Source organism: Dendropsophus ebraccatus, chromosome 1 (assembly GCF_027789765.1).
Source record: "Dendropsophus ebraccatus isolate aDenEbr1 chromosome 1, aDenEbr1.pat, whole genome shotgun sequence".
NCBI classification, from domain to species: domain Eukaryota; kingdom Metazoa; phylum Chordata; class Amphibia; order Anura; family Hylidae; genus Dendropsophus; species Dendropsophus ebraccatus.
The window spans coordinates 31,970,723-31,994,654 of record NC_091454.1 but is presented as its reverse complement, the minus strand read 5'-3'; the positions used below and the strand labels follow the sequence as shown (position 1 = coordinate 31,994,654).

Genomic DNA, 23,932 nt, shown 5'->3' with positions numbered 1-23,932 from the left:
GTCACTTTAAGTGCTGAAAAGAGGAAAGAGTGCAGAGGAGTGGAGAGGAGCTTGTTTTGAGAGTCCCAACCCAATGTAGCACTGTGCTCTGTCAGAACTTTAGAGGAAGAAGAATACTTGAGAAGTGAATACTTGAGAGAAAAAGAATGCTTATGTTTCGACCTTTGTTGCTATACCACCTTTTGCCCTGTAGTGTCGAGTTACCCGTCCTGCCAGGGTGACACAAGCCCCAGTTACCTGAGTTAAGCAAAGTGTCCGAAATTTTCCGGTGTCACCTGGGCTACTAGATAGAGTACATAGGCTCTTGGCTGCTTTGCTCTATCTAGATCAGTTCCTCTACTTTAGGATACTGTTCTGCACTGTGTTGAGATGGCTTGGGTTGGGGTGATACCTGACTTTTCCTCTCTTTAGTGTTCAGCACTGCATTGTAAGTGAAAGTGTTGCTTTAAGAAAGAAAGATTCTCTGTGTTCTCCATACTTGTACACTACAGCTGGTCTGTCTCAGACAGGGAACCTGTCAGAGCCAGGCTCCTGGCTAAGCTCAGCAGGAATGCCTGATCTGTGTGTGCTACTCCTCAGATAATCAGAGAAGAACTGAACCAGGGCTGTGGAGTTGGTAAGCCGCAGCTCCGACTCCAACTCCGACTCCGACTCCTTAATTTTATCAGGACCGACTCCGACTCCCGATTCCGACTCAGACTCCTGCTCCTTCATAAATGGCCAGTCAGATACCAGGGGAGTTATTTATCACACTGGCTCAGCAGCTTCTCCCTAATGTCCTACATGATCCTGGGGTGACTTCTGAGGGAATAAGGAAACATATAAAGCACCTTCTCCTGTGTGTGCAGTGGATGCAGCCAGTCTCCAGCCTCCATGTCCTGAACAACTCAGAACTAGACTAGATGAAGCAGGTGATCTTTTCCTGCTGACAATCTTCTATGTTTCTTACTAAATATTCACCATACTTAAAGAAACACTGCTAACAATGCCAGATCCCTGTGATATAGAGGTCAGCCATAGTGATATACAGGGGGTCACACATAGTGATATAGAGAGGGGTCACACATAGTGATATAGAGGTCACACAGTGATATAGAAGGTCACTGTGGGGGCACGCAATAGCATGCACACACACACACAGCCTGCTGCAGCCATAGCATACACATACACCCACACAGCCTGCTGCAGCTATGACACACACACACAGCCTGCTGCATCCATAGAACACACACACAGCCTGCTGCAGCCATAGCACACATACACACAGCCTGCTGCAGCCATAGCACACACACACAGCTTGCTGCAGTCATAGCGCACGCCACACACACACAGCCTGCTGCGGCCATAGCACACATGCACACAGCCTGCTGCAGCCATAGTGTGTGCACACACACACGCACAGCTTTCTGCAGCCATAGCACACACACACAGCTTGCTATAGTCATAGCGCACACACACACTGCTGCAGCCATAGCACACTGAAGAAAAACACACAATCTTCTCCCAGAGAAAAAACACCACACTGAGGACAGAGGTTACAGCTACGCTACTTATGTCTTCTCCTCCTCCTCTATATTACACAGGATATCTTCATATTACACTGCTGCTCATATACAATCATCCAGCATCCAGAAAGAGAACAGCACAGATCTCCCCCCCCCCCCCACACACACACACACAATGGACTCTTACAGCTCAGAAACAAATTGCCAAATAGTGACTGACAACTTTTCCATGACCACCCTTATGTAATAGGGCCAGTGTCCTATTAGAATGTTACTCATAATATATATTCATGAGCAAAACTTGTAAAATTCATATCAAAATTCAATTCAAAATTTTTTAAAGATTTTTTTAAAGATGGAGTTGGAACAATTTTTTCTGACTCCAACTCTGACTCCGACTCCAGCCAAAGCTAGCTCCGACTCCAACTCCGACTCCAGCCAAAACTAGCTCCAACTCCGACTCCACGACTCCGACTCCGAGCCCTGAACTGAACTACACTTCCTCTCCACATGTGTCTACTTCCTACAGGGTGCATGTAACAACCTCTGTGAGTGGTGGAGAAGAGAGTGTGAGAAGAAAAGAGAATAGAGATAGGTAGAAGAAAAGAGTCTCTCTCATTGATGCACAGAATCACAAGATACAATACAGTAACTCTTAGGTGACTACAGCTGTGCAACATATATACATAAATACACATAGTGACATCTAGTGGCAAAACTTATACAATACTTCATTACCACTTTACTTTTGAAGTACCAGGCTTTTGCGAGGGGTGTTCAAAACAGAAAGACCCATACCTGCATTTCTCTTTATTTTGGGCTTAAAGTGTACCTGTCACTAATAAAAACTATGGACATGTTCTAGGGACGCGTCAAAATTTTTTATTGGTGAGTGTTGAAACCCTCACAGATTAGTAGAATGAGCAGTAAGATGAACACCGCTAGCTTCTCTCTCCGCTCTGTGTCTATGAGACCTGAATGGCCCTATAAACTTGCACTCGGAGTCTGACCAGTAGAGATGAGCGAACCGGGTTCGGGTTCGAGTCGATCCGAACCCAAACGTTCAGTATTTGATTATTTGATTGTGTTTGCTCTAATCATGGATCGCAGTCTGAAAACCCAGACCACAGTGAAAATGTATGATACGTAGAGCTGTACAATCAAAAGTGCTTTTGAACTACAGATAAACTTTACGCTGTATTCATCTGTTTGTACTACCAGCAACTGCAAGTGCAAGTCTTCCAGTACTTATTATCTACTGTATGTCCTGCAGAAAGTAATGTATTCTGTCCAGTTTGATACAGTGCTCTCTGCTGCCACCTCTGTCCATGACAAGAACTGTCCAGAGCAGGAGAGGTTTTTTCATGTGGATTTGCTGCTGGTGTGGACAGTTCCTGCCAGGGACAGAGGTGGCAGCAGAGAGCATTGCATTTACAAATCTGTATAACTTTCTGAAACCAGTTCATTTAAAAAAAAACTTTAGGAGTACCCCTTTAATAAAAATATTAAATATTTAACAAAAGATTAAATAAAGTTTTAGGGATGACAAGATGGCATTTCCAGAGATCCATCCACATGTATTGTATTGGCATTTTCTGTACATTTACAATGTAGGATCCAGACCACAAATCTGCAGAAAATCTGCCATGTCTGCCTGCAATGAGGAAATGTTGAAAGCAGTAATTTGGTCACTTCAACATCAGTTGCTATATACCGCATTTGGTACTACTGAGAAATGAGATGTCACGGCAGCAATAACATTGTATGCAAAGTGCTTGCTAGACACTTTGAAAGGGTTGTCCAGGCTTAGAAAACCATGGCCCCTTTCCACCAGAAACTGTGGGAACATAGCCTAAGGCTCCGTGCACACATAGCAAAATTGGCGGAATTCTCCGCCACAAAATCCTGCCAGCCTCCCTGTCTATGGGAGAATGAACATGTTCACTCTTCAGCGTGGAGAGAGGGGGCACGCGAACCTCCCATAGACTGTCATTATGACAGGGAGGCTGGCGGGATCTTGAGGCGGAGAATTCCGCAGCAGAATTTCGCCAGTTCTGCTCCGTGTGCCGGGCCGTTTTAATACACTGGTGGGCCTGATGCAAAGCCTTCAAAAATGCCCCCCCCCCCCTGCCCTTTTTGGCGCCCCCTGTGTGCTCCCCCAGTTATATACAGCCCCTGTGTGCTCCCCCATTTATATACAGCCCCCTGTATGCTCCCCCATTTATATAAAGCCCCCTGTGTGCTCCCCCAGTTATATACAGCCCCCATGCGCTCCCCCAGTAGTATATAGACCCCTGTGCGCTCCCCCAGTAGTATATAGCCCTCCTGTGCACCCCCAGTAGTATATAGCCCTCCTGTGCACTCCTCCAGTAGTATATAGCCCTCCTGTGCACTCCCCCAGTAGTATATAGCCCTCCTGTGCACTCCCACAGTAGTATATAGTCCCCCTGTGTGCTCCCCCAGTAGTACATAGCCCTCCTGTGCACTCCCACAGTAGTATATAGTCCCGCTGTGTGCTCCCCCAATAGTATATAGCCCCCTGTACACTCCCCCAGTTATATATAGACCCCCTGTGTGCTCCCTTAGTGGTATATAGCCCTGCTGTGCGCTCCCTCAGTAGTATAGAGCCCCCTGTGCGTTCTCACAGTAGTATATAGACCCCCGCTGTGTGCTACCCCTGTAGTATATAGCCCCCTTGTGTGCTCCCCCAGTTATGTAGACCCCCTGTGTTCCCCCTTCCATATAGTATATAACATAAAAAACAAACACTTATACTCACTGATTCCGGGCATCTCCTCTTCACTTCACTCTTGTGGCCGCACTGCAGCAGTTACAAGAGGCCGCTCTCCCCCTGTCCTGGCGCCGACGGTCCAGTAAGGTCACTCGAGCACACAGAGAGCGGCCTCTTGTGACCACTGTAGCCACAAGAGTGACTGACAGGGAAGGAGCCAATGGCAGTGTCAGTGCTGCTGCAGGTAACTATGAGCACTTGTTAGGAGCGCTCATAGTTACAGCGCAGAGCACAGCAACGGGCGGGGGGCCTTGCAGAGGGGCCATAGATGGGTAAGTAGATTACCCATCCATGGCCCCCGCCCAACAAGCTGTTGGCCGGAGCCCTATGCGGCCGCACTGTTCCCACATAGCAAAGGCAGGCCTGCTCGGGGGGACCCTTTAACCAGTGGGCCCCTTGCAGATGCACCATTTGCCCTCTGATTAAAGCGTCCCTGTCCGTGTACTCGGAGCCTAAGGCTATGTTCACTCTATGTAAAAACAACAGCAAATTTATTTTAAAGATAACGGCCGTTGTTTGCACAACAGGGGCCCAGAAACAGAAATCCTGCTTTAACCCCTTAATGACGCAGCTGAATTTATATAACCTTTGGTTATTTTAATACTTTTTAAACATATTTTATCTTAATCTTTTTTTAGTGTAGATCCTGCGGATAGCTCAACAGTCCATTTTTGCTGAAAAACCCCTTTAAATTATGAAACATAAATCATTCTGCTTTGAAGAACATATGCTACCAATTATGATCTGCATGTTAAATGCTGCTTTGTATGGAATGCCCCAGAGTATGTGGATGTACAAATGTGTCTCCTATCATAATGTTACAATTGTCTCACATCAAGGATAACAATCAATCTTACAGGTTCCTAACAATGTTTGTCTCTGCATAGAAGTGGGTGCCACATAGGAAATACATCCTAAACATACTAGACTAGAAAGGAAAGAGGAAATAAAAAAAAAACTAAAAAATGTGCATCAAAGCCATACAACAGACAACTACAAATGACATCACAACACAAGTATACTAAGCCAGAAAAGGATGTGGAGGGTGGTAGTTTCACAACACACGCTGCAGACTCTGGTTAGTGTACTCTAGAGACAGTTCACGTACAAGTCATCCAGCAGCTCAGAAAGCAGCTCCGGCCATCGGGACTTCACTATGTCGTTACGGGTTCTGTATACCATCGGGGTTCTTTTTTCTCTTTTAAACATTTTAAAGGCTGCCTGCCCTAAATGTAAGTTGAATACTATTGTGTATGTGTATGTGGAAAAGCAGATAGATAATATTTTAGTGGCTGTATCATATTATTTATACATAGTATTAAAATATTTAGAGTTTTAGTTTTAACACTTTGCGTTCATTGAACTTAAGTTTGTTATTGACTTTATTTAAAGATGAGAGCATTGTGACAGATAATATATGAGCAGTGTACTGTCTGCCATGAGGAAGATAAAGAAAAGGAGAGAGAGATGATTATTAGATAGATAGATAGATAGATAGATAGATAGATAGATAGATGATAGATCAAAGATTCCTTTTTTTTTTTTTTTTAGTAAAAAGAATTCTAAAAAATAATTTTAAGCTTTTTAACCATTGTTTATGTTTAAAGGGGTTCTCTGATTAAAACTCACTTGTCCCCTATCTACAGGATATCCACAAGAGATCACGGGGGTCTGGCCTCCGTGCCCCTCCTCCCACCCCAAAAGTCTCCAGATTGGCCCCCAATTTTAAATACAGCCACAGGTGCTGTACTCAGCTCTCACTGACGGCTTCATAGAGAACGTGGTTGTTTTCAAAACAAAGGGCTGAGATCGCTGGGGGCATGAAGGTTATACCCCCTACAATCTCTTTCTTGTCCCCTATCCTGTGGATAGGGGACAAAGAAATTTTAATTGGAAAAACCCTTTAAACCATTGTGGTAGGATGTAGAGGAGCTGAGATTTTCATATTGCACTCTTGCATTGCATATACTCTCTTTTATTTTTGCACTTGTGGGTTTTTTTTGTAGCATTTTTCAATAATGTTTCTACCATACCAGAGCAGCCTTTGCACGAGTGGTAAAAGAGCCACTACATTTGTCTGATTTACACAAAAGGCTATACACTATATGGAAGAGGAAATACAACTATTTGGCCCTGTAAGCAACACTGAGTACTTATAAGATAATAGGTCTGTGAAATCATTGTAAAAATATATATCTTATGTGGGCACAGACGAAGCTTCTTTCTGTAAATCCCAGATTGATAGAGTGCTGCAGTGATGACCTTCTGGAAGTGTCTCCCAATTGCACAAAGGCTCCTTGGAGCTCAGCCAGAGGAACCATTGGGTTCTTATTCACCTCTCACAGCAAGCTATTCTTCCTCGAATACTTAGTTTGGTGGGACAGCCCAGCTCGAGAAAGATTCCTGATTGTTCCAAATTTTTTCCATTTAAAAATTATGGAGGCCACTGAGCTCTTGCGAGCTTTTTAGATTTGTAGCTCCACAATCTTGCCTCTGAGCTCTACAGGCAGTTCTTTCCTCCTCATAGCTTGGTGTAGCAACTTCAGAAACATGATCCAGAAAAGGGAGGCTAAATTTCAAGTGTAATACCAACAAAAATTGTGTAACGCCTGGAGTAGTGGATCCACTGGACCGTCACCAGCGATGGCACTAACCTCACCAGGGAGCGGAGTCTAAGGGGCCGCTGGTTCTCACCAGAGCCCGCCGCAAGGCGGGATGGACTTGCTGCGGCAGGCGACCCCCAGGTCGCTACCCCTGGCTTGGTTGCTGGTGATGGCAGGCGAGGCGTGGCAGGAGCAGTAGGCAGGAGATGGTAGTGGCAGAGGTCTGTCGACGTGACCGCAGGAGACAGGCTGAAGACAGGAGCAATAGAGTAACGGGGAAGCAGGAACCAGGAACAAGGACTAGGGACCAGGTAGCGGGCAGGAATCAGGAACAAGGACTGGGGACCAGGTAGCGGACAGGAATCAGGAACAAGGACTGGGGACCAGGTAGCGGACAGGAATCAGGAACAACAGGGAGCTGGGCCAAACGCTATGGGAAGCATGTAGAGGCTCCAACACAAGGGACAGGGCATGCTGGGATTTATAGGGGAGTGATTGGTGCAACTAACCAATTAGGGACGCACTGCCCCTTTAAATCTGAGACAGCCGGCGCGCGCGCGCCCTAGGAGGCGGGGACGCGCGCGCCGGCCGGCACAGCGACGGACAGGAGCGTGGAGAGGTAAGGCGCCCCCCGGGGCCGAAGTGACAGCAGCGCCGGGTCCCTGCCTACGGACACCGGCTGCTGCATGGGGCAGTGGGGAGTCGCGGCGGCGGCCCGGAGCACGGGACGCCGCCGCGGCCGTAACAGTACCCCCCCCCTTTGGCCTCCCCCTCTTTCTGGCCTGTAGGAACCTCTTGATGAGGTCTTGGTCCAGGATGTTAGCCTCGGGTTCCCAGGACCTCTCCTCAGGACCAAATCCTTTCCAGTCCACTAGGAAGGATCGTCTCCCTCTGACAGTTTTCATAGCCAGAATGTCTTTGACAATGTAAACGTCATCAGAGACCACTTGTGGAGCAGAGAGCGAAGCCTTATCGGAGAACCGGTTGAGGACCACTGGCTTTAAGAGGGAGACATGGAAGGCGTTTGGAATCCGCATCGTAGGGGGTAGGCGGAGTTTGTAGGTGACAGGGTTGAGGCGTTTTAGCACCGAGAAAGGACCGAGGAATCGAGGACCCAACTTGTAGCTGGGAATCTTGAGTCGACATATTTGGCCGAGAGCCAGACTTTGTCACCAGGGAGAAAATTCATGGCGGGTCTTCTTCTCTTATCCGCCTGGTCCTTCATGCGGACAGATGCCTTGAGCAGAGATTGTCGAGTCTGTTCCCAGATTGACTGCAGGTCAGATAACAACTCCTCCACGGCTGGGACCTCAGAGGATGGAGAGAGAGGCAGAGGAGGACGAGGGTGACGTCCATAGACCACATAGAAGGGTGACTTGCCTGTGGAGCTTGAGTCCAGATGATTGTAGGAAAACTCTGCCCAAGGAAGCAGACTGGACCAGTTGTTCTGGCGAGCGGAGACGAAATGTCGAAGATAATTGCCAAGGACCTGATTGACCCTCTCCACTTGCCCATTGGTCTGGGGATGATAGGCCGAAGAGAAGTCCAGCTTCACTTGGAGTTGAGAGCAGAGAGCACGCCAGAATCTGGAGACAAATTGTGAGCCTCGGTCAGAGACTATATGAAGAGGAAGACCATGGAGGCGGAAGATATGCTGAAAGAACAGCTGGGCCAGGCGAGGGGCTGATGGTAATCCAGGAAGAGCCACGAAGTGGGACATCTTGGAGAAGCGGTCCGTGACAACCCAGATGACTGTGTTACCCGCAGATGGAGGTAAGTCTGTGACAAAGTCCATGCCTATATGGCACCAGGGGCGGTCTGGGACTGGCAAGGGCTGAAGTAGGCCGGCAGGTCTTTGATGAGAGGACTTGTTTCTGGCACAGATGGTACAGGACGCCACAAAGTCTTTGACATCCAGGAGTAGGCTAGGCCACCAGTAGTGGCGGGAGATCAGTTGCCCGGTCTTTAGAACTCCCGGATGCCCGGCCACCATAGAGGAATGACCCCATTTCAAGATGCGTTTACGGAGTGCGGGGCGCACATAAGTCTTACCGGGAGGCAACTGCTGCAGAGTAGAAGTGGCAACTGGTACTAGGCGATCAGGAGGTATTATGTGTCGAGGAGATTCCTCTTGCCCCATAACATCGGATGCTCGGGATAACGCATCGGCCTTGATATTCCTCTCGGCTGGACGGAAATGAATGGTGAAGTTGAACCGAGAGAAGAAGAGGGACCACCTGGCCTGCCGGGGATTGAGGCGTTGAGCCGATTGGAGGTAGAGGAGGTTCTTGTGGTCCGTGTATATGTTAACGGGATGTTTAGCCCCCTCTAGGAGATGACGCCACTCCTCCAGTGCCAGCTTAATAGCCAGGAGTTCCCGATCTCCTATCGTATAGTTCCTCTCGGCAGGGGAAAAAGTCTTAGAAAAGAACCCGCAGGTTCTGGTCTTGCCTGATGTGTCCCTTTGCGAGAGGACTGCTCCGGCGCCCACAGAGGAAGCATCAACTTCAAGAGAAAACGGCTTGGAGATATCCGGGCGAACTAGAGCAGGAGCGGAGGCAAAGGCAGACTTTAGGCTATTGAAGGCATGTTCGGCCTCGGGAGGCCAGCGTCTAGGATCCGCCTTCTTCTTTGTGAGAGCCACTATGGGTGCAACCAGGGTAGAGAAGTGAGGGATGAATTGCTGATAGTAGTTGGCAAATCCAAGGAATCGTTGGATAGCTCTAAGTCCCTCAGGACGAGGCCACTGGAGAACAGCTGAGAGCTTGGCAGGATCCATCTGTAGGCCCTGGTCGGAGACAATGTATCCAAGAAACGGCAGGCTGCGCTGATGGAAAACGCAGTTCTCCAGCTTGGCATACAAACGGTTGGCCCGTAGTCTCCGTAGAACCTGTCATACATGGGACACGTGAGTCTGCTGGTCGTGGGAGAAGACCAGGATGTCGTCAAGATAGACTATGACGCAGACATAGAGGAGATCGCGGAATAAATCATTCACGAATTCCTGGAAGACCGCTGGGGCGTTGCATAGGCCGAATGGCATGACCAGATATTCGTAGTGCCCATCTCTGGTGTTGAAAGCGGTCTTCCATTCGTCTCCTTCACGAATACGGATCAGGTTATACGCTCCCCTGAGATCCAACTTGGAGAAGATCCTAGCTCCACGGAGACGGTCGAATAGTTCTGGGATTAGCGGAAGAGGATAGCGGTTCTTGACAGTCACCTTATTTAAGCCCCGGTAGTCTATGCATGGGCGGAGGGAACCGTCCTTCTTCTGCACAAAGAAAAATCCAGCGCCAGCGGGAGACGTGGATTTACGGATGAAGCCCTTCTGTAAGTTCTCCCGGATGTAGGAGGACATGGCTTCCGTCTCGGGCACAGAGAGAGGGTATACTCGACCTCGTGGGGGAGAAGTTCCAGGAAGAAGGTCTATAGAGCAATCATAGGACCGATGAGGTGGTAGAGAGTCTGCCTCCTTGGCCGAGAAGACATCCATAAAGTCTTGGTATTCGTGCGGTAGACCAGACAAAGGCTTGGCATTAGCAGGTGACCTCGTAGAGCACTTGGGTTGAGGAGGTCTCAGACACCTATTTGGACAGTCCTGGCCCCAGCTGAGAACCTCCCCAGTTCTCCAGTCCAGCTTAGGGGTATGTAATTGCAGCCAAGGAAGACCCAGCAAGATGGCGGAAGAGGTATGGCGCAAGACGTAGAAGGAGATCCTCTCCTGATGTAAGGCGCCCACCTGGAGGACTAGGGGTTCAGTCTGGCAGTGCACAGCTTCGGTAAGAATCTCGCCCGTGATCGAAGAGATAGACCGGGGTTGGGCTAGCTGTATCACGGGTAGCCGCCATCTTTGGACCAACGAAGCAGAAATGAAACTGCCAGCAGCGCCAGAGTCGATGAGGGCAGTAGTCTGGAGAACTTGCCCTGAGGGTGTCTGGATGGAGACTGGCATAGTCAATCTTGGAGAGGTGGCATTCACACCTAGGGAGACCTCTCCCACTGGACCTAGGTGCGAGCGTTTCCCGGACGCTGAGGACGTTGGGGACATCTCTGCCGAAAGTGATCAGCGCCACCGCAGTATAGGCAGAGATTCAGCTCTAGTCGACGGGCCCTTTCTTCAGTCGTCAAGCGAGCTCGATCCACCTGCATAGGAACTTCTGGAGACGACTGGGGCATAGGAGCAACGGGATTTTGGAATACCGGTGCCAACCGAGGATGGCGACGGGGCAGGCTCAGACGCCGTTCTTGTCGGACCTCCTCCTCTCTCTCGGAAAATCTGGTGTCGACTCTGGTAGCCAGTAGAATGAGTTTGTTCAAGGAGGTAGGAAGGTCTCGGGCAGCGAGCACATCTTTCACTCGAGTAGAAAGGCCCTTCTTGAAGGTGGCTAATAGGGCGGCCTCGTTCCAGTCCAATTCAGCTGCCAGGGTGCGGAACTGGATGGCATAGTCACCAACAGAGGAGCTCCCTTGAGAGAGGTTGAGGAGAGCTGTCTCAGCTGAAGTAGCACGGGCAGGTTCCTCAAAGACGGAGCGAAACTCGGCCAGGAAGGTTCGGAGATTGGCAGCAACAGGGTCATCTCGGTCCCACAGCGGCGTGGCCCAGGCCAGAGCTCTACCCTCCAATAGGCTAATGATGAAAGCCACTTTAGAGCGCTCGGTGGGAAACTGACTACTTAAAAGTTCAATATGCATGGTGCACTGAGCCAGGAATCCCCTGCACAACTTGGAGTCACCAGCATATTTAGTCGGGAGGGCCAGTCGAAGTCTCGAGGTGGCTGCTGGTGGTGGTGAGCGCTGGGCTGTAGCATGCTGCTGTAGGGCGGCAGTCAATTGCTGGATTTGCTGCGACTGTTGCTGGATTTGTTGAGCCTGTTGCGCGACCACTCTGGCGACGTCACGGAGATCAGGCACCTCGCCGGGATCCATGGTTGGAGCCTACTGTAACGCCTGGAGTAGTGGATCCACTGGACCGTCACCAGCGATGGCACTAACCTCACCAGGGAGCGGAGTCTAAGGGGCCGCTGGTTCTCACCAGAGCCCGCCGCAAGGCGGGATGGACTTGCTGCGGCAGGCGACCCCCAGGTCGCTACCCCTGGCTTGGTTGCTGGTGATGGCAGGCGAGGCGTGGCAGGAGCAGTAGGCAGGAGATGGTAGTGGCAGAGGTCTGTAGACGTGACCGCAGGAGACAGGCTGAAGACAGGAGCAATAGAGTAACGGGGAAGCAGGAACCAGGAACAAGGACTAGGGACCAGGTAGCGGACAGGAATCAGGAACAAGGACTGGGGACCAGGTAGCGGACAGGAATCAGGAACAACAGGGAGCTGGGCCAAACGCTATGGGAAGCATGTAGAGGCTCCAACACAAGGGACAGGGCATGCTGGGATTTATAGGGGAGTGATTGGTGCAACTAACCAATTAGGGACGCACTGCCCCTTTAAATCTGAGACAGCCGGCGCGCGCGCGCCCTAGGAGGCGGGGACGCGCGCGCCGGCCGGCACAGCGACGGGCCGGAGCGGGGAGAGGTAAGGCGCCCCCCGGGGCCGAAGTGACAGCAGCGCCGGGTCCCTGCCTACGGACACCGGCTGCTGCATGGGGCAGTGGGGAGTCGCGGCGGCGGCCCGGAGCACGGGACGCCGCCGCGGCCGTAACAAATTGTAGTTTTTCTTTTTTTAAAAAAATTTGCAAAAATTTGTAACATTCTGTCATTTTTATTATGGGGTATTGAGTGTACAATGATGGAAGGAAATCTTGAACTTCACTTTACAGTCAGTAAAAAATCCATCCCAAGTTTATTTCAAATGCCAGAAGAAAAAACAAATGACAACTCCCCATTAGATGTCAGTGGTTCATCTAAATGGTAGTCTTGCAGGACGGGAGTGGCAGTCTTGCAGGACGGGAGTGGCATTCTTGCAGGACAGGAGAGGTAGACTTGCAGGACGGGAGTGGTAGTCTTGCAGGACGGCCTGGCGTGGTAGTCTTGCCGGACGGGAGTGGTAGTCTTGCAGGACGGGAGTGGCAGTTTTGCAGGACGGCTGGGAGTGGTAGTCTTGCAGGACGGGAGTGGTAGTCTTGCAGGTCAGGAGTGGCAGTCTTGCAGGACGGGAGTGGTAGTCTTGCAGGTCAGGAGTGGTAGTCTTGCAGGACGGGAGTGGCAGTTTTGCAGGACGGCTGGGAGTGGTAGTCTTGCAGGACGGGAGTGGTAGTCTTGCAGGTCAGGAGTGGTAGTCTTGCAGGACGGGAGTGGCAGATTTGCAGGACGGCTGGGAGTGGTAGTCTTGCAGGACGGGAGTGGTAGTCTTGCAGGTCAGGAGTGGAAGTCTTGCTGGACGGGAGTGGCAGACTTGCAGGATGGGAGTGGAAGTCTTGCAAGGACTAGCTATCTTGCAGGATGGCTCAGAAAATGTGCAAAGACACAACAGGAATACAGAGTCTAGAGCAGGCATGTCCAAAGTCCAGCCGGAGGGCCATTTGCGGCCCGTGTTCTGAACTTTTACGGCCCCCCAGGTATCCAGCTTGCTATTATCTGCCTGTGTTATAAAGCATATAGCATGTAGCATGTAAAATGGTCGGCCCTCGCACATGTTCACTTCATCAAATTTGGCACTCTTCGAAAAAAGTTTGGACATGCCTGGTCTAGAGGAAATATCTCATGACAAGATTCTATAGAATTTTGCAAGAAATTCTACACCAGAAAAGCATCCAAAATCAAATGCTAATATAGCAAACCAGACTTAAGGAGATGAGGTGAAAGAGAATAAGAACAAATAAAGTCTTGGCCACAATGGGTTTAAGAGGGGGCTGCAGCTAGGTGTTGATGATGATGACGGATCCATGATCCTGTAGATTCCTCCAGTGCCAACTCCCTAATACTGTTGTCTGAGGTGATGGTGGGGACAGCCTTGTTCATGGTGAGGTGCAGTAGAAATCAGGTTTATATGGTACAACAGTGACTTTACTTGAAATAATAGGCAGTCTTTTCTCTTGAATAACACCTCAAAATGGCCAGAGATGGGTCACTAAGTTGGTGTGGAAGATTTGTGGTCAAATGGAGTCCCTTTTGTGTGCTGAAGTGAACCACGAGATAGGGGACAAGTAAGAGATTGTGGAGGGTCCGACCTCTGTATCCCCCCCCTCCCCCCGCTGATCTTCGTATCGGGCCCCCGGCTTCTTTATTATGGATACAGTCATATGCCGTACCTGCAGCTCTATTCATTCCTATGGAGCCACCGGAAAGAGCCGAGTAAACACTTTCTGGCTTACTCGATTCTTATCGGCAGCTACATAGGAATGAATAGAGCGTGTGTCACATGCATTACCCCTGGCTCTATTCATAACAAAGAAGGGGGGACCAAATAAGGATATTGGTGGGGGGTAAGGAGGTCGGACCCCACTCAATCTCTTTCTGGACAACCTCTTTACAGTAACTTATCCCTTACCCATACAATAAGGAAGAAGTGTCAGATTGTGGGCGTCCAACTTTTGTAAACCCCCACAATCCCACAATCTCCAGGATGGGGCCCTAACTCATTGTTATGATCAGGATAGTGACTCTGGGTAGCCATTGTACCTGGCTATCTTCAGCAGTTTCATAGAGTGAATGGAGTAGTGGCCTACATGCATGACAAACACTTGGGGCCCCATTTTGGCAATTCCAGGGGTCCTAGCAGTTGTAGCCCCCTCCCCACCATGATCTGACGCTGATCCTATATCTTGTGGATGAGGCCTTACCTAAAACTAGGCACAACAACAACCTGACATGGACCATACTCCAGCAAAAACTATACCTGCTGCCACCTTCTAAACATTAAAAGATGGGAAGATGACTGCATGACAGTATGCTTAGTAGCCAAGTATGCTTGCCCCAGAATGAGATGGTTCCATGAATTACCGTAATACCCATGCCACCATACATACTGACAGGGTTTTGCATGAGCAGAAGCCATTAGCAGTTCTGGCCCTGCGTGTTATCCCTAGCTGTTTATAGTAAGTACTAATTTCTGTATATATAATCTGTATATATAACAGGGGGGTCTGATATACTTGTCTGTACTATAGTTACATAAAATACTATGTAAGCATTGGAGAGGATGTAAACAGAGGGAAGTGTGAGGAAAACTTTTCTCTATTAATTCTGAGGGAAACAACATAAGGTGCGAATTATTCTGCCCTAAATAGGAAAAAAAATATTTCCTGAGTATGATCAGACTAGATTGGCATACAAAACAAGAAATCTATGCATTTATATAGGCATTTGGGGGGAGATTTATCAAACATGGTGTAAGGTGGAACTGGCTCAGTTGCCCCTAGCAACCAATCAGATTCCACCTTTCATTTTCCAAAGAGTCTGTGAGGGATGAAAAGTGGTATCTGATTGGTTGCTAGGGGCAACAGAGCCAGTTTCACTTTACACCATGTTTGATAAATCTCCCCCTTCATCTGTTCCCTATAATATCTCTACCACTTCAAATATATAGAGGTCAATTGTAAATATATTCTAATAGTGACAGTAAAGAGGAAAGGGAACACTCAGTGAACCACAAAAGATACAGTACACCCTATTGGGTACTTTAATGTACAGGACTATTGTAGTTCTACAATCTATGGGCACATTAGTAAAGTAGCTGATACCCAGAGTATATACGGTACACCTATATGCCCAGAGTGTAAAGTCAACTTGAAATATTTTGTTTTTTTCTCATCTAGGGTCTGAATTTTATGAGCGCCCTATTATGGCTCTTTACAGCTCAGAAATTGCTGTAAAATAGCCATGCCTATGTCAGACTGATTCATTGTGAAAGTCCCATCGCTGCATTCTTGATCTTTTGTAGCTGAGCCCCCGCTAGTAGAATAGGGAAATGAAGAATGGAAAAGGAGAAATGAGATGACACAATATACTTTGCATACCATGTGGCATGCTACTGGTGCTGATGTAAGAGCTGGGATAGTTGGGCAGGAGCCGCATTTGTGCCACTGACTGGTTTCCCACCATTGTTTTATGATATATTGAGCTGCTGAGTGTGGCTGAGACTAATGTCCTTCCTGTGGGGATGACACAACAAGAGAGGTGGAGGGGTCTATCTCTAGGTGGAAGTTGTCTCTGGGACTGAGAGAGAGAAGGGCTGGCAATGGGTCTGTACTTGGAGCTGTAGTGGAGCCATGTGTCTTGATATACAAAAAAGGCAGCAAGAACAATAGGGAGGCTGTAAAGGCCTATCAGGTCGAAGTAAAGGATTTTTTAGCTCACCACACCCGCAGCAGCTCTCCCGCCCGGTGCACGGCAGTGCAAGCTTCACCAACAAAACATAGGGTAAAAGCCGCCAATCCTGGGATACGTCCAAAATTTGGTCTTTATTAAATCTTTACATGCAAAAATAACAAACCCAGCGGCAGAAGCTGACGCATTTCGGCCTCTCGACCTTACTCATTGCACCTTACTATGATTAAGGGCGAGAGACCGAAATGCATCAACTTCTGCCGCTGAGTTTGCTATTTTTGCATGTAAAGATTTAACAAAGACCGAATTTTGGACGTATCCCAGGATTGCAGGCTTTTATCCTTCCTGCAGGTCAGCACCAGCTTCCCCCTCATTCCCTGCTCGCTGTCTGAACTATTATATGCACCAACAGAGCAAGTGGGGAGAACCGGGGGGGAGGGGAGGGCGATGGGCGGCCGCAAGGAGTTGAGGAAGGGGCTGCCCAGACGATCTTTAGATTGTTTGGGTGGCCCATAGAAGTGGGCAGCAGACTGTCGTCATCATGATCAGGATTTTAGAACCTGCTGAAAGCCAACGATCAGCCCACATTGAGCATGTCCGCTGATCGTTGCCTTTCAACATGAGTTATTACACGAAACAGTTATCGGTCAGAAAGGCCGGTAATCGGTCTAGGACAGCCAATAATCGTTAAGTATAACAGGGCCCTAAGGGTAACAAGTCACATAATTATGGCCACCAGCTCATATCCAGAATAAATACCATGTGCAGCATGGACAGCATCTAGATGGAATATGAGTGACTCAATAAGGTCTTGGTAGGTTGTTACAGGTATGTGGAGCCATACTGACTGCATCCCACAGCTGCTGGAAGGTGTTTGGGGGAGGATCCATAAAGCAAACTTGACCATCAAGGTGGACCCACAAATGCTCAGTTGGGTTCAAGCCTGGAGAAAATGAGGGGTGGGGGTGGGGGCTAGGGTGGTACTAGGAGGTCTTGGTCATGCTCTTCCATGATATGTCACATTGTCTTGCTGAAAGATCCCGTCTACCAACAAACCATTTGCCTCTTGTGAGTAAAATGTACCACTTTAAACGTTTAAATATCTTTTGCCATGCCATTTCCCCTTACAAGGTGGTCAATGTCTGAGCCCTCAACTTCCACCAAGATATGTTACAATTGTTTGATACTAGAGAGCAAACCAGTCTCCAGAACCTCTCTGCAGACATCTGTGAGCACTTTGCTTACTCTATCTGGCTTATGCATGACTAATACCTCATGCTTAGCTCTGTGTGCGTTGTTTGTATATCTTATTTCTAGATCTCCCAGTGAGAACATGTGTAACTCACGTCTTGTTAAAAGATGAAATCTCCACCTCATATGGCTCACAGATGGTCCTAAAGTTCTCCATTAACCAGTGGTATTCCTTCTAATTGTAACCGCATGTCACACATATTATTGATATGATAATAGGAGGGACATTTGCTATGTAAATTAAGTATATAAAAGGAATAAAAAGTAAAAGCTCTGACATCGCTAGGACTCCCACTGGTGAGAAGAATGGGGGTCTTATACCTGGCGTGTAGGTATATATTGGAAGTACTGTAGGGCATGACTAGAAGAATCTGGATACTAGGACCGACACAGTAGCATTGGGCGCAAGGAACAGGGAGACCAAATTATCATGAAAAAGTAGATCTCAGAAGGGGTAGAGGAAAACATGTCCTTTAAAGGAAACTCTTCTTGAGGAGATAATCATAGCAAAATAGCTGTGTATCTACAGCCAGATTTTTTGATCACTATTCGAACCACATTGTCTATTTCCCCATGACATAATGATGTGTCACTGTGCAGTGATGGCATCTGTAGCGGGATCAAAGCTGACACCCCGTGCTAGAAATATATTCTCAAATGAAGAGCACTGTATGGTTATTATTAGAGATAAGCAAAGCAAATCTTAATAATTGCGATTCGCGGCGAATCAGGCATTAAACTTGCTTCCTAACGATTCATTAATTCATCAGATTCGCTTCGCAAATTTGGTAAACAGTTGGCTGCATATGTTAGCTTACAGAACTGTCTTTTGGCTGGAGCAAGGGATTACCCTGGGTGACTGTTGTTCACTATACTGTACTATACTATACTATACTATATATATATACTATATATATATATATATATATATACTATATATTGTTCACTGCGTGCTGATCCAAAGTCCACTACTGTCCATGGTGGAAATTGAATGACTGACTGGCTGATTGACATTTTTTTTAAAAATTGGCATTTTCCAATTTTGACATTGAAAAAAATCGCTACTCTGTAATAGTCCTACTATTGTAGCTACTATACTTTGCCAGTTTTAATAAAAAAATTTTGTATGCAATTCACAAATATTTGCTAATCCTATCCCAAATAGTACCCTAAGCCTACCTCGGCTACCCTTGTCCTGTTGTCACACTGATATTTTGCAAGGTTTGAGAAGAAAGTTTCATTGAGAAGAAATTTTCATAAATAAGTTGTGTGCTAGAGCAGAACCTCCTGTTTGTTGATCCCTATAGTATGAATTAGGTAACTCAATATACTAACCACTGTAACTGCTTCTGTGGTGTGCGCCTGCGTGGGTGTTCGACCGGTCACTTGCCAGATGGTGATGTGTGAAACCACTACTGTGGTGGTTGGTCGGAATATAGTTTAGCCTGTAGTTGTACTGTCATGACACCAGTGTCTGTGGGGCACAGAGGTATGGAGGCACACCTGCTTTTAGTTTAGGGAGGCTAACTATATCCTTTCCCCTGTGGCTGGTGACCTGCCGGGCTTTGAGGGGGTCCCTCGGGTACTTATCACGGTGGTCCGGAGTTGTGAACCATGCAGACTATCGTTACCGCCACCCACAGAAAGGGGAGATAAACCAAGGATGTGTAGCTGCCGGAACAATATTCACTGAGTCCTGTTACGATAAAAAAATCTTCTTTAATGTGAGAACACTTTATACAATAGTTGACCATAGACTGTAGACATGACTGAATAGAATCTGGGCTGAGAGCCATACAATAGAAGAGCTGAACTGACTTGGTTGTGCGTTGAGAAGTAGAGTGAGCTGAGAACAGTAGAGAGGAGTTTGTGCTTTGAGTTTAGAGTAGTGAGAGGAGTTTGTACTGAGAGTCCCAACCCATGGTAGAAGTGTGCTCTGTCGGAACTTTAGAAGAAGTAGAATACTAAAGACTTGAAAGTAGAAGTTTACTTGTGCCCGTGTTTCGACCTTAGCTGTCGTGTACCATCTGTTGCCCTACAGTGTCAGGTGACCCGTCCTATGAGGGTGACACAAGCCCCAGACCTTGTTACCTGAGTTGAGCAGAGTGGACAAGATTTCCTGGTGACACCTATGCTGCAAGATAGAGTATGTAGGCTTCTAGCAACTGCTCTATCTGGATTAGTTCCTCTAGGTATTAGGATACTGTACTGCACTTATAGAGATGTTCAGCCAGGGCCCAGCTGAAATACAGCAGGAACTGTCATATCTTGCATCCTCTCTCCACCAAGACTTAGGTAAGACTAAGTGTGGGTGTGAAAAAATGGTAGAAAAAGGTCAGCTCACCATGTGAATGTGTCCCACTGTAGAATGGTAACTCTCTTGTAATGGAGCAGGTGATAGTAACGTGGGCCGTTCACCCAGATAGAGAGTCCAAAAATATATAAGAGAATCACAGCTCCAACATTTGTAAAATAAAAGTATTAAATAAATCTTTATTTCCGAAGCAAGTTAAAAACAGCACGCCGACGTGTTTCAGGGTCAAGCCCCATATTCATGGGGGATATGAATATGGGTCTTGACCCTGAAACGCGTCGACGTGCTGTTTTTAACTTGTGTGTTTTTTAACATGCTTCAGAAATAAAGATTTTTTGATAATTTTATTTTACAAATGTTGGAGCTGTGATTCTCTTATACTGTATATTTTAAGTGTGGGTGTGTACTTTCTCTCCCCATGTGATGACTTCCTACAGGAGGTGTAATGTCCCCTGTGAGTGGTGGAAAAGAAAGTATAAAGAGAAAGGAGCATAGAGATAGGTAGAGAAGAAAAGAGGGCTCTCATTGGTGCACAGATCATAACAAACAATAATCCCTTATTCATTACAGCTGTGCAATATACAAGTACAGTTACATACAGTAGCGACATCTAGTGGCAAAACTTAGGTACTACTTCATTACCACAGTTACTTGAAGTACACACTTTTGCGAGGGGTGCAAAATACTAGTAACACCCGTGGTGGGACACCAAACTTCCTTGTACTATAACAGATTATACATTGACTAGGAGTTACTTGTATGATTTAGCCATATAATACAAGGAAGCAATGTCATTCTTTAGGCATCAATATTAATGCGAAATGTTTAATACCAATTGAATACATCTTTACCCTATTGGGTGGCAAGTGTTAAATTGTGGCCCTCCAGGTAGACAGATAAATCTTTGGCTGTGCAGGAATGATGAAAATTGTAGTTTTGTAACATTTGGAAGGACACAATTTATTGGTATAGGTGTTTTTATGAAGAGTGTTGGTGGCTACTACAACTACTTTAACCCCTTAAGGACAGAGCCTTAAATGGCCTTACATGTACGCCTGCCGTCGTTAAGGGGTTAAAGAGGTACTGTTTAATAAATTTATTGAAAATAGCTTCATGATATAAACATTTCTTTCATTTTATTTTCTAACAGTAATGTGTGGGACATTTAACTTTTATGCAGCAGATATTTAATCTCTATTATGCCCCAACAGCTGTAGTGTAGTAGTCAGGAAACAAAAAAAAATCACAACTGAGAAATATTTGTATGTAAATTAGTGTATAGCAGGCTAGGGCTGTTGAACAACTACAATCCCTATCATGCCCTGATATGTTTGTTAGTGTTTATGGTACATTCCTGGGGATAAGGGCTGCTGTTTTATTGTTATAGATGTATACTGTTCTTTAAACTGTTGAGTTACAGTACCATTCTCTGTCTTGCTGATTCTGTACTTTGTCCTCCATTTACCTTGCTACAGTCTCTGGCGTTTGCCCACCTTTTACCTGTTCCTGAATACCCGTTCTTTTTATTACTTTGTACATTGCTGCCAATCAGTTCTGACCTCTGTCTGTTTTTGTGACTATGCGTTGTACCTTGCTCACCCTCCCTGTTGCTGACCATTCTTTTCTGTGTCTTTTGCTTGTTATTTTGTCTGTCTGTGTTTTGTCCTTACTACAGAGCAGGGACTGTCGCCCAGTTGTGGATGGTTGTTAGGGCTTGCTCTGCAAGTAGACAGCAACAGAATGGAGGGTACTAGCTCTAGGGCCCACTTGACCTATCTCTATGTCCCCCAGGGCCCTGACAATGTCATCTTCTTTTTTTTCTACAGCTGGAAAGGGCAGACTCTACAGACCCCGTAATTGTAACTCTTCACTACTAGACTGTGATATTTACGAGCATCTGGAGTCTACCATCAGTACCCGGGTTGTGCCTTCATTGTATACGGTGGTGTTTCTCTTGGGTCTACCAGCAAATGGAATCGCTTTATGGATGCTCATTTTCAAAGTGAAGAAGATGCCATCTACTGTGCTATTGATAAACATGGCCGCTGCAGACTTGTTCTTCATGTTGGCTTTGCCCTTCAAGATAACGTACCATTTCATGGAAAACAACTGGATTTTTGGTGAAGCTGCCTGTCGCATAGTGACTGCCATGCTTTATGGAAATATGTACTGTTCGGTGTTATTTCTTATGGCCATCAGTATTGATCGCTACATCGGCCTAGTTCATCCATTCTGCGCCAAAAGTCTACATAACTCGAAACACTCCACATGTGGCTCCATTGCCATCTGGCTTGTGGCTATAGCCACTGTATCAGGATTTACTCTTGTGCCACAGACAAAAGAATTTGATGTACCAAACAAAACTACGTGCCATGAAGTCTGGGCAATCTGTGCAGGATATGAGTGGTATACACAGTATTTTCTTGGACTATTTATTGGGGGTTTTGTCATTCCATCGGTGGTCATTTTATTCTGCTATGTGCTGATTTTGGTGACGCTGGCAAAGAAAAAAGAATCTTACAGACGTGTGATCGGACTTATATCGCTGGTGCTGGTCACGTTCATCGTGTGCTTTACACCCAGTAACGTCTTACTTGTTCTTCATTACTTGGAGACAGAATGGGAGAAACATAACCAGCTGTACCTCTGGTATACGCTGGGGCTGTCATTGACGTCCCTGAACAGCTGTATAGACCCATTCATCTACTGTTATGCTTCTAAGGACTTCTGGGCATTGGTGAAAGATACTCTTTGCATTAGGGGGAAAGGATATAGTATGTCATCAGAAGGCACAAAGAGATCTAAGCTCACATTGTCATCAGATAAAGAGATGGTAAAAACTGGGGCCTAACACTTCAGGGACTTAGGTTTGACTGTTTCCTAACCGTGAAGATGGTGTACATAACAATAGACTCTTAATAGTTCTGCTTTTTATCAATGTTTTTCTATATCTTAAGCCAGCCATGAAGAAAAGTACAAAAAAGGCTTCTTTCTACTGACATGTCCAATGCTTTTTCCTCCCTGACTTAAGCACTGCCAAAGTTTTAAGGCCGCTCTTTATCCACCTTTTTCTAGGTTAATAGACAATGTTACAATGCAAGCGGAGGTCAAAAGACACCAGAATTGGACTTCAGCTTTCTTGGGGCCTAACAATGCCTCAGAGTGCTCAGATACTCCCAGGACTTACAGTCGAATTTGGACTGAAGTGTGTGACAACCAATGTCAAGAGTAAATGTCAAATACAGTATATAAAAACCTGTTTCAAGGCAAGCTGTTAAATAAAAATTGGAACTCAATGAGATGAGAATTATAAAAAAAAAATATTGGACAATTAATAGCATAAAAATAATGAAGATGGAAAATACTTACAAGATCTATCTCTATCTAGCTTCCCTAAATCTTTTCCTAGATCTACCGTTAAACACTGACCTTAATACCAGACATCAATGAAAACCATAATATGGAAAACTGACACAAACAGGCAGAGGTCTCTAGGACCCAAGGACATATACCAAGGCTGAGCAGTACTGAGCTGAGAAGCAACATGATCACACTGGGAGAAACAATGGCAGCTGCAAGACTGAACTGACAGAACACAATAAGATTAGAGCAAGATTCTAGAGACATACAAGGCAAACACAAATCTGTTGTTTCCTGCACCAACGAATGGTGGCAAAATTGTGCAATTTTTTCCCCACAAGCCCATTTTTTTTTTTTTAAGAATTTGCGCCGACTTGCATTTTGCACAAAAAAAAAATTGCACAAACAAAACTTGCACAAAACGTTTAGCAGTTTTGCCACTCTGCATGGCGCAGGAAATCATAAATCATAAATAAAGACCCAAAGAGCTTAAATGCACAGAGCATGTGCTGTAAGAGATTTAAAAGAGGCTTATCAGAAACATATACCTCTAAAGAGCCACACTGAGCAGTATGGTCAACTGATCAACCCCCCCCAGCTGACCATCACAGGGATTGGTGCAGGTTGCTCAGCGCTCCTTTATCTGTCAGTGTTAGGCTCCGTTCCCACTGAGCAAAGGTAGCGGAATTCCGCGACGGAATTGTCCGCCGCGGAATGCCGTTAGCCTCCCGCTCATAATGGGACTCTATGGGAGGCGCGCGCTCCTGCCCTGTCCGCGCGGAAGAATGAACATGTTCATTCTTCAGCGCGTACAGAGCAGCAGCGAGCGCCTCCCATAGACTCCCATTATGAGCGGGAGGCTACGGCATTCCGCGGCGGACAATTCCGTCG

The 23,932-nt window shown here is 46.8% G+C and overlaps 1 protein-coding gene across 1 annotated transcript; it reads left to right on the top strand.

The window, feature by feature from the left end:
• The first annotated feature begins 5,356 nt into the window (after nucleotides 1–5,356).
• LOC138773067 (proteinase-activated receptor 3-like) lies at nucleotides 5,357–22,977 on the top strand. The gene is made up of 2 exons (XM_069953998.1): nucleotides 5,357–5,528; nucleotides 21,508–22,977. Exons 1-2 carry the CDS (start codon nucleotides 5,453–5,455, stop codon nucleotides 22,530–22,532), a joined length of 1,101 nt encoding a protein of 366 aa, XP_069810099.1. The 5' UTR covers nucleotides 5,357–5,452; the 3' UTR covers nucleotides 22,533–22,977.
• The last annotated feature ends 955 nt before the right edge of the window (nucleotides 22,978–23,932 follow it).

Excerpts from the sequence above, each read along its gene's own strand:
- LOC138773067 (XM_069953998.1), top strand. The coding sequence starts at position 5,453 with ATGTCGTTACGGGTTCTGTATACCATCGGGGTTCTTTTTTCTCTTTTA. Across the intron at positions 5,529-21,507 it reads AAAGGCTGCCTGCCCTAAAT|CTGGAAAGGGCAGACTCTAC; the intron begins GTAAGTTGAATA and ends TTTTTTCTACAG.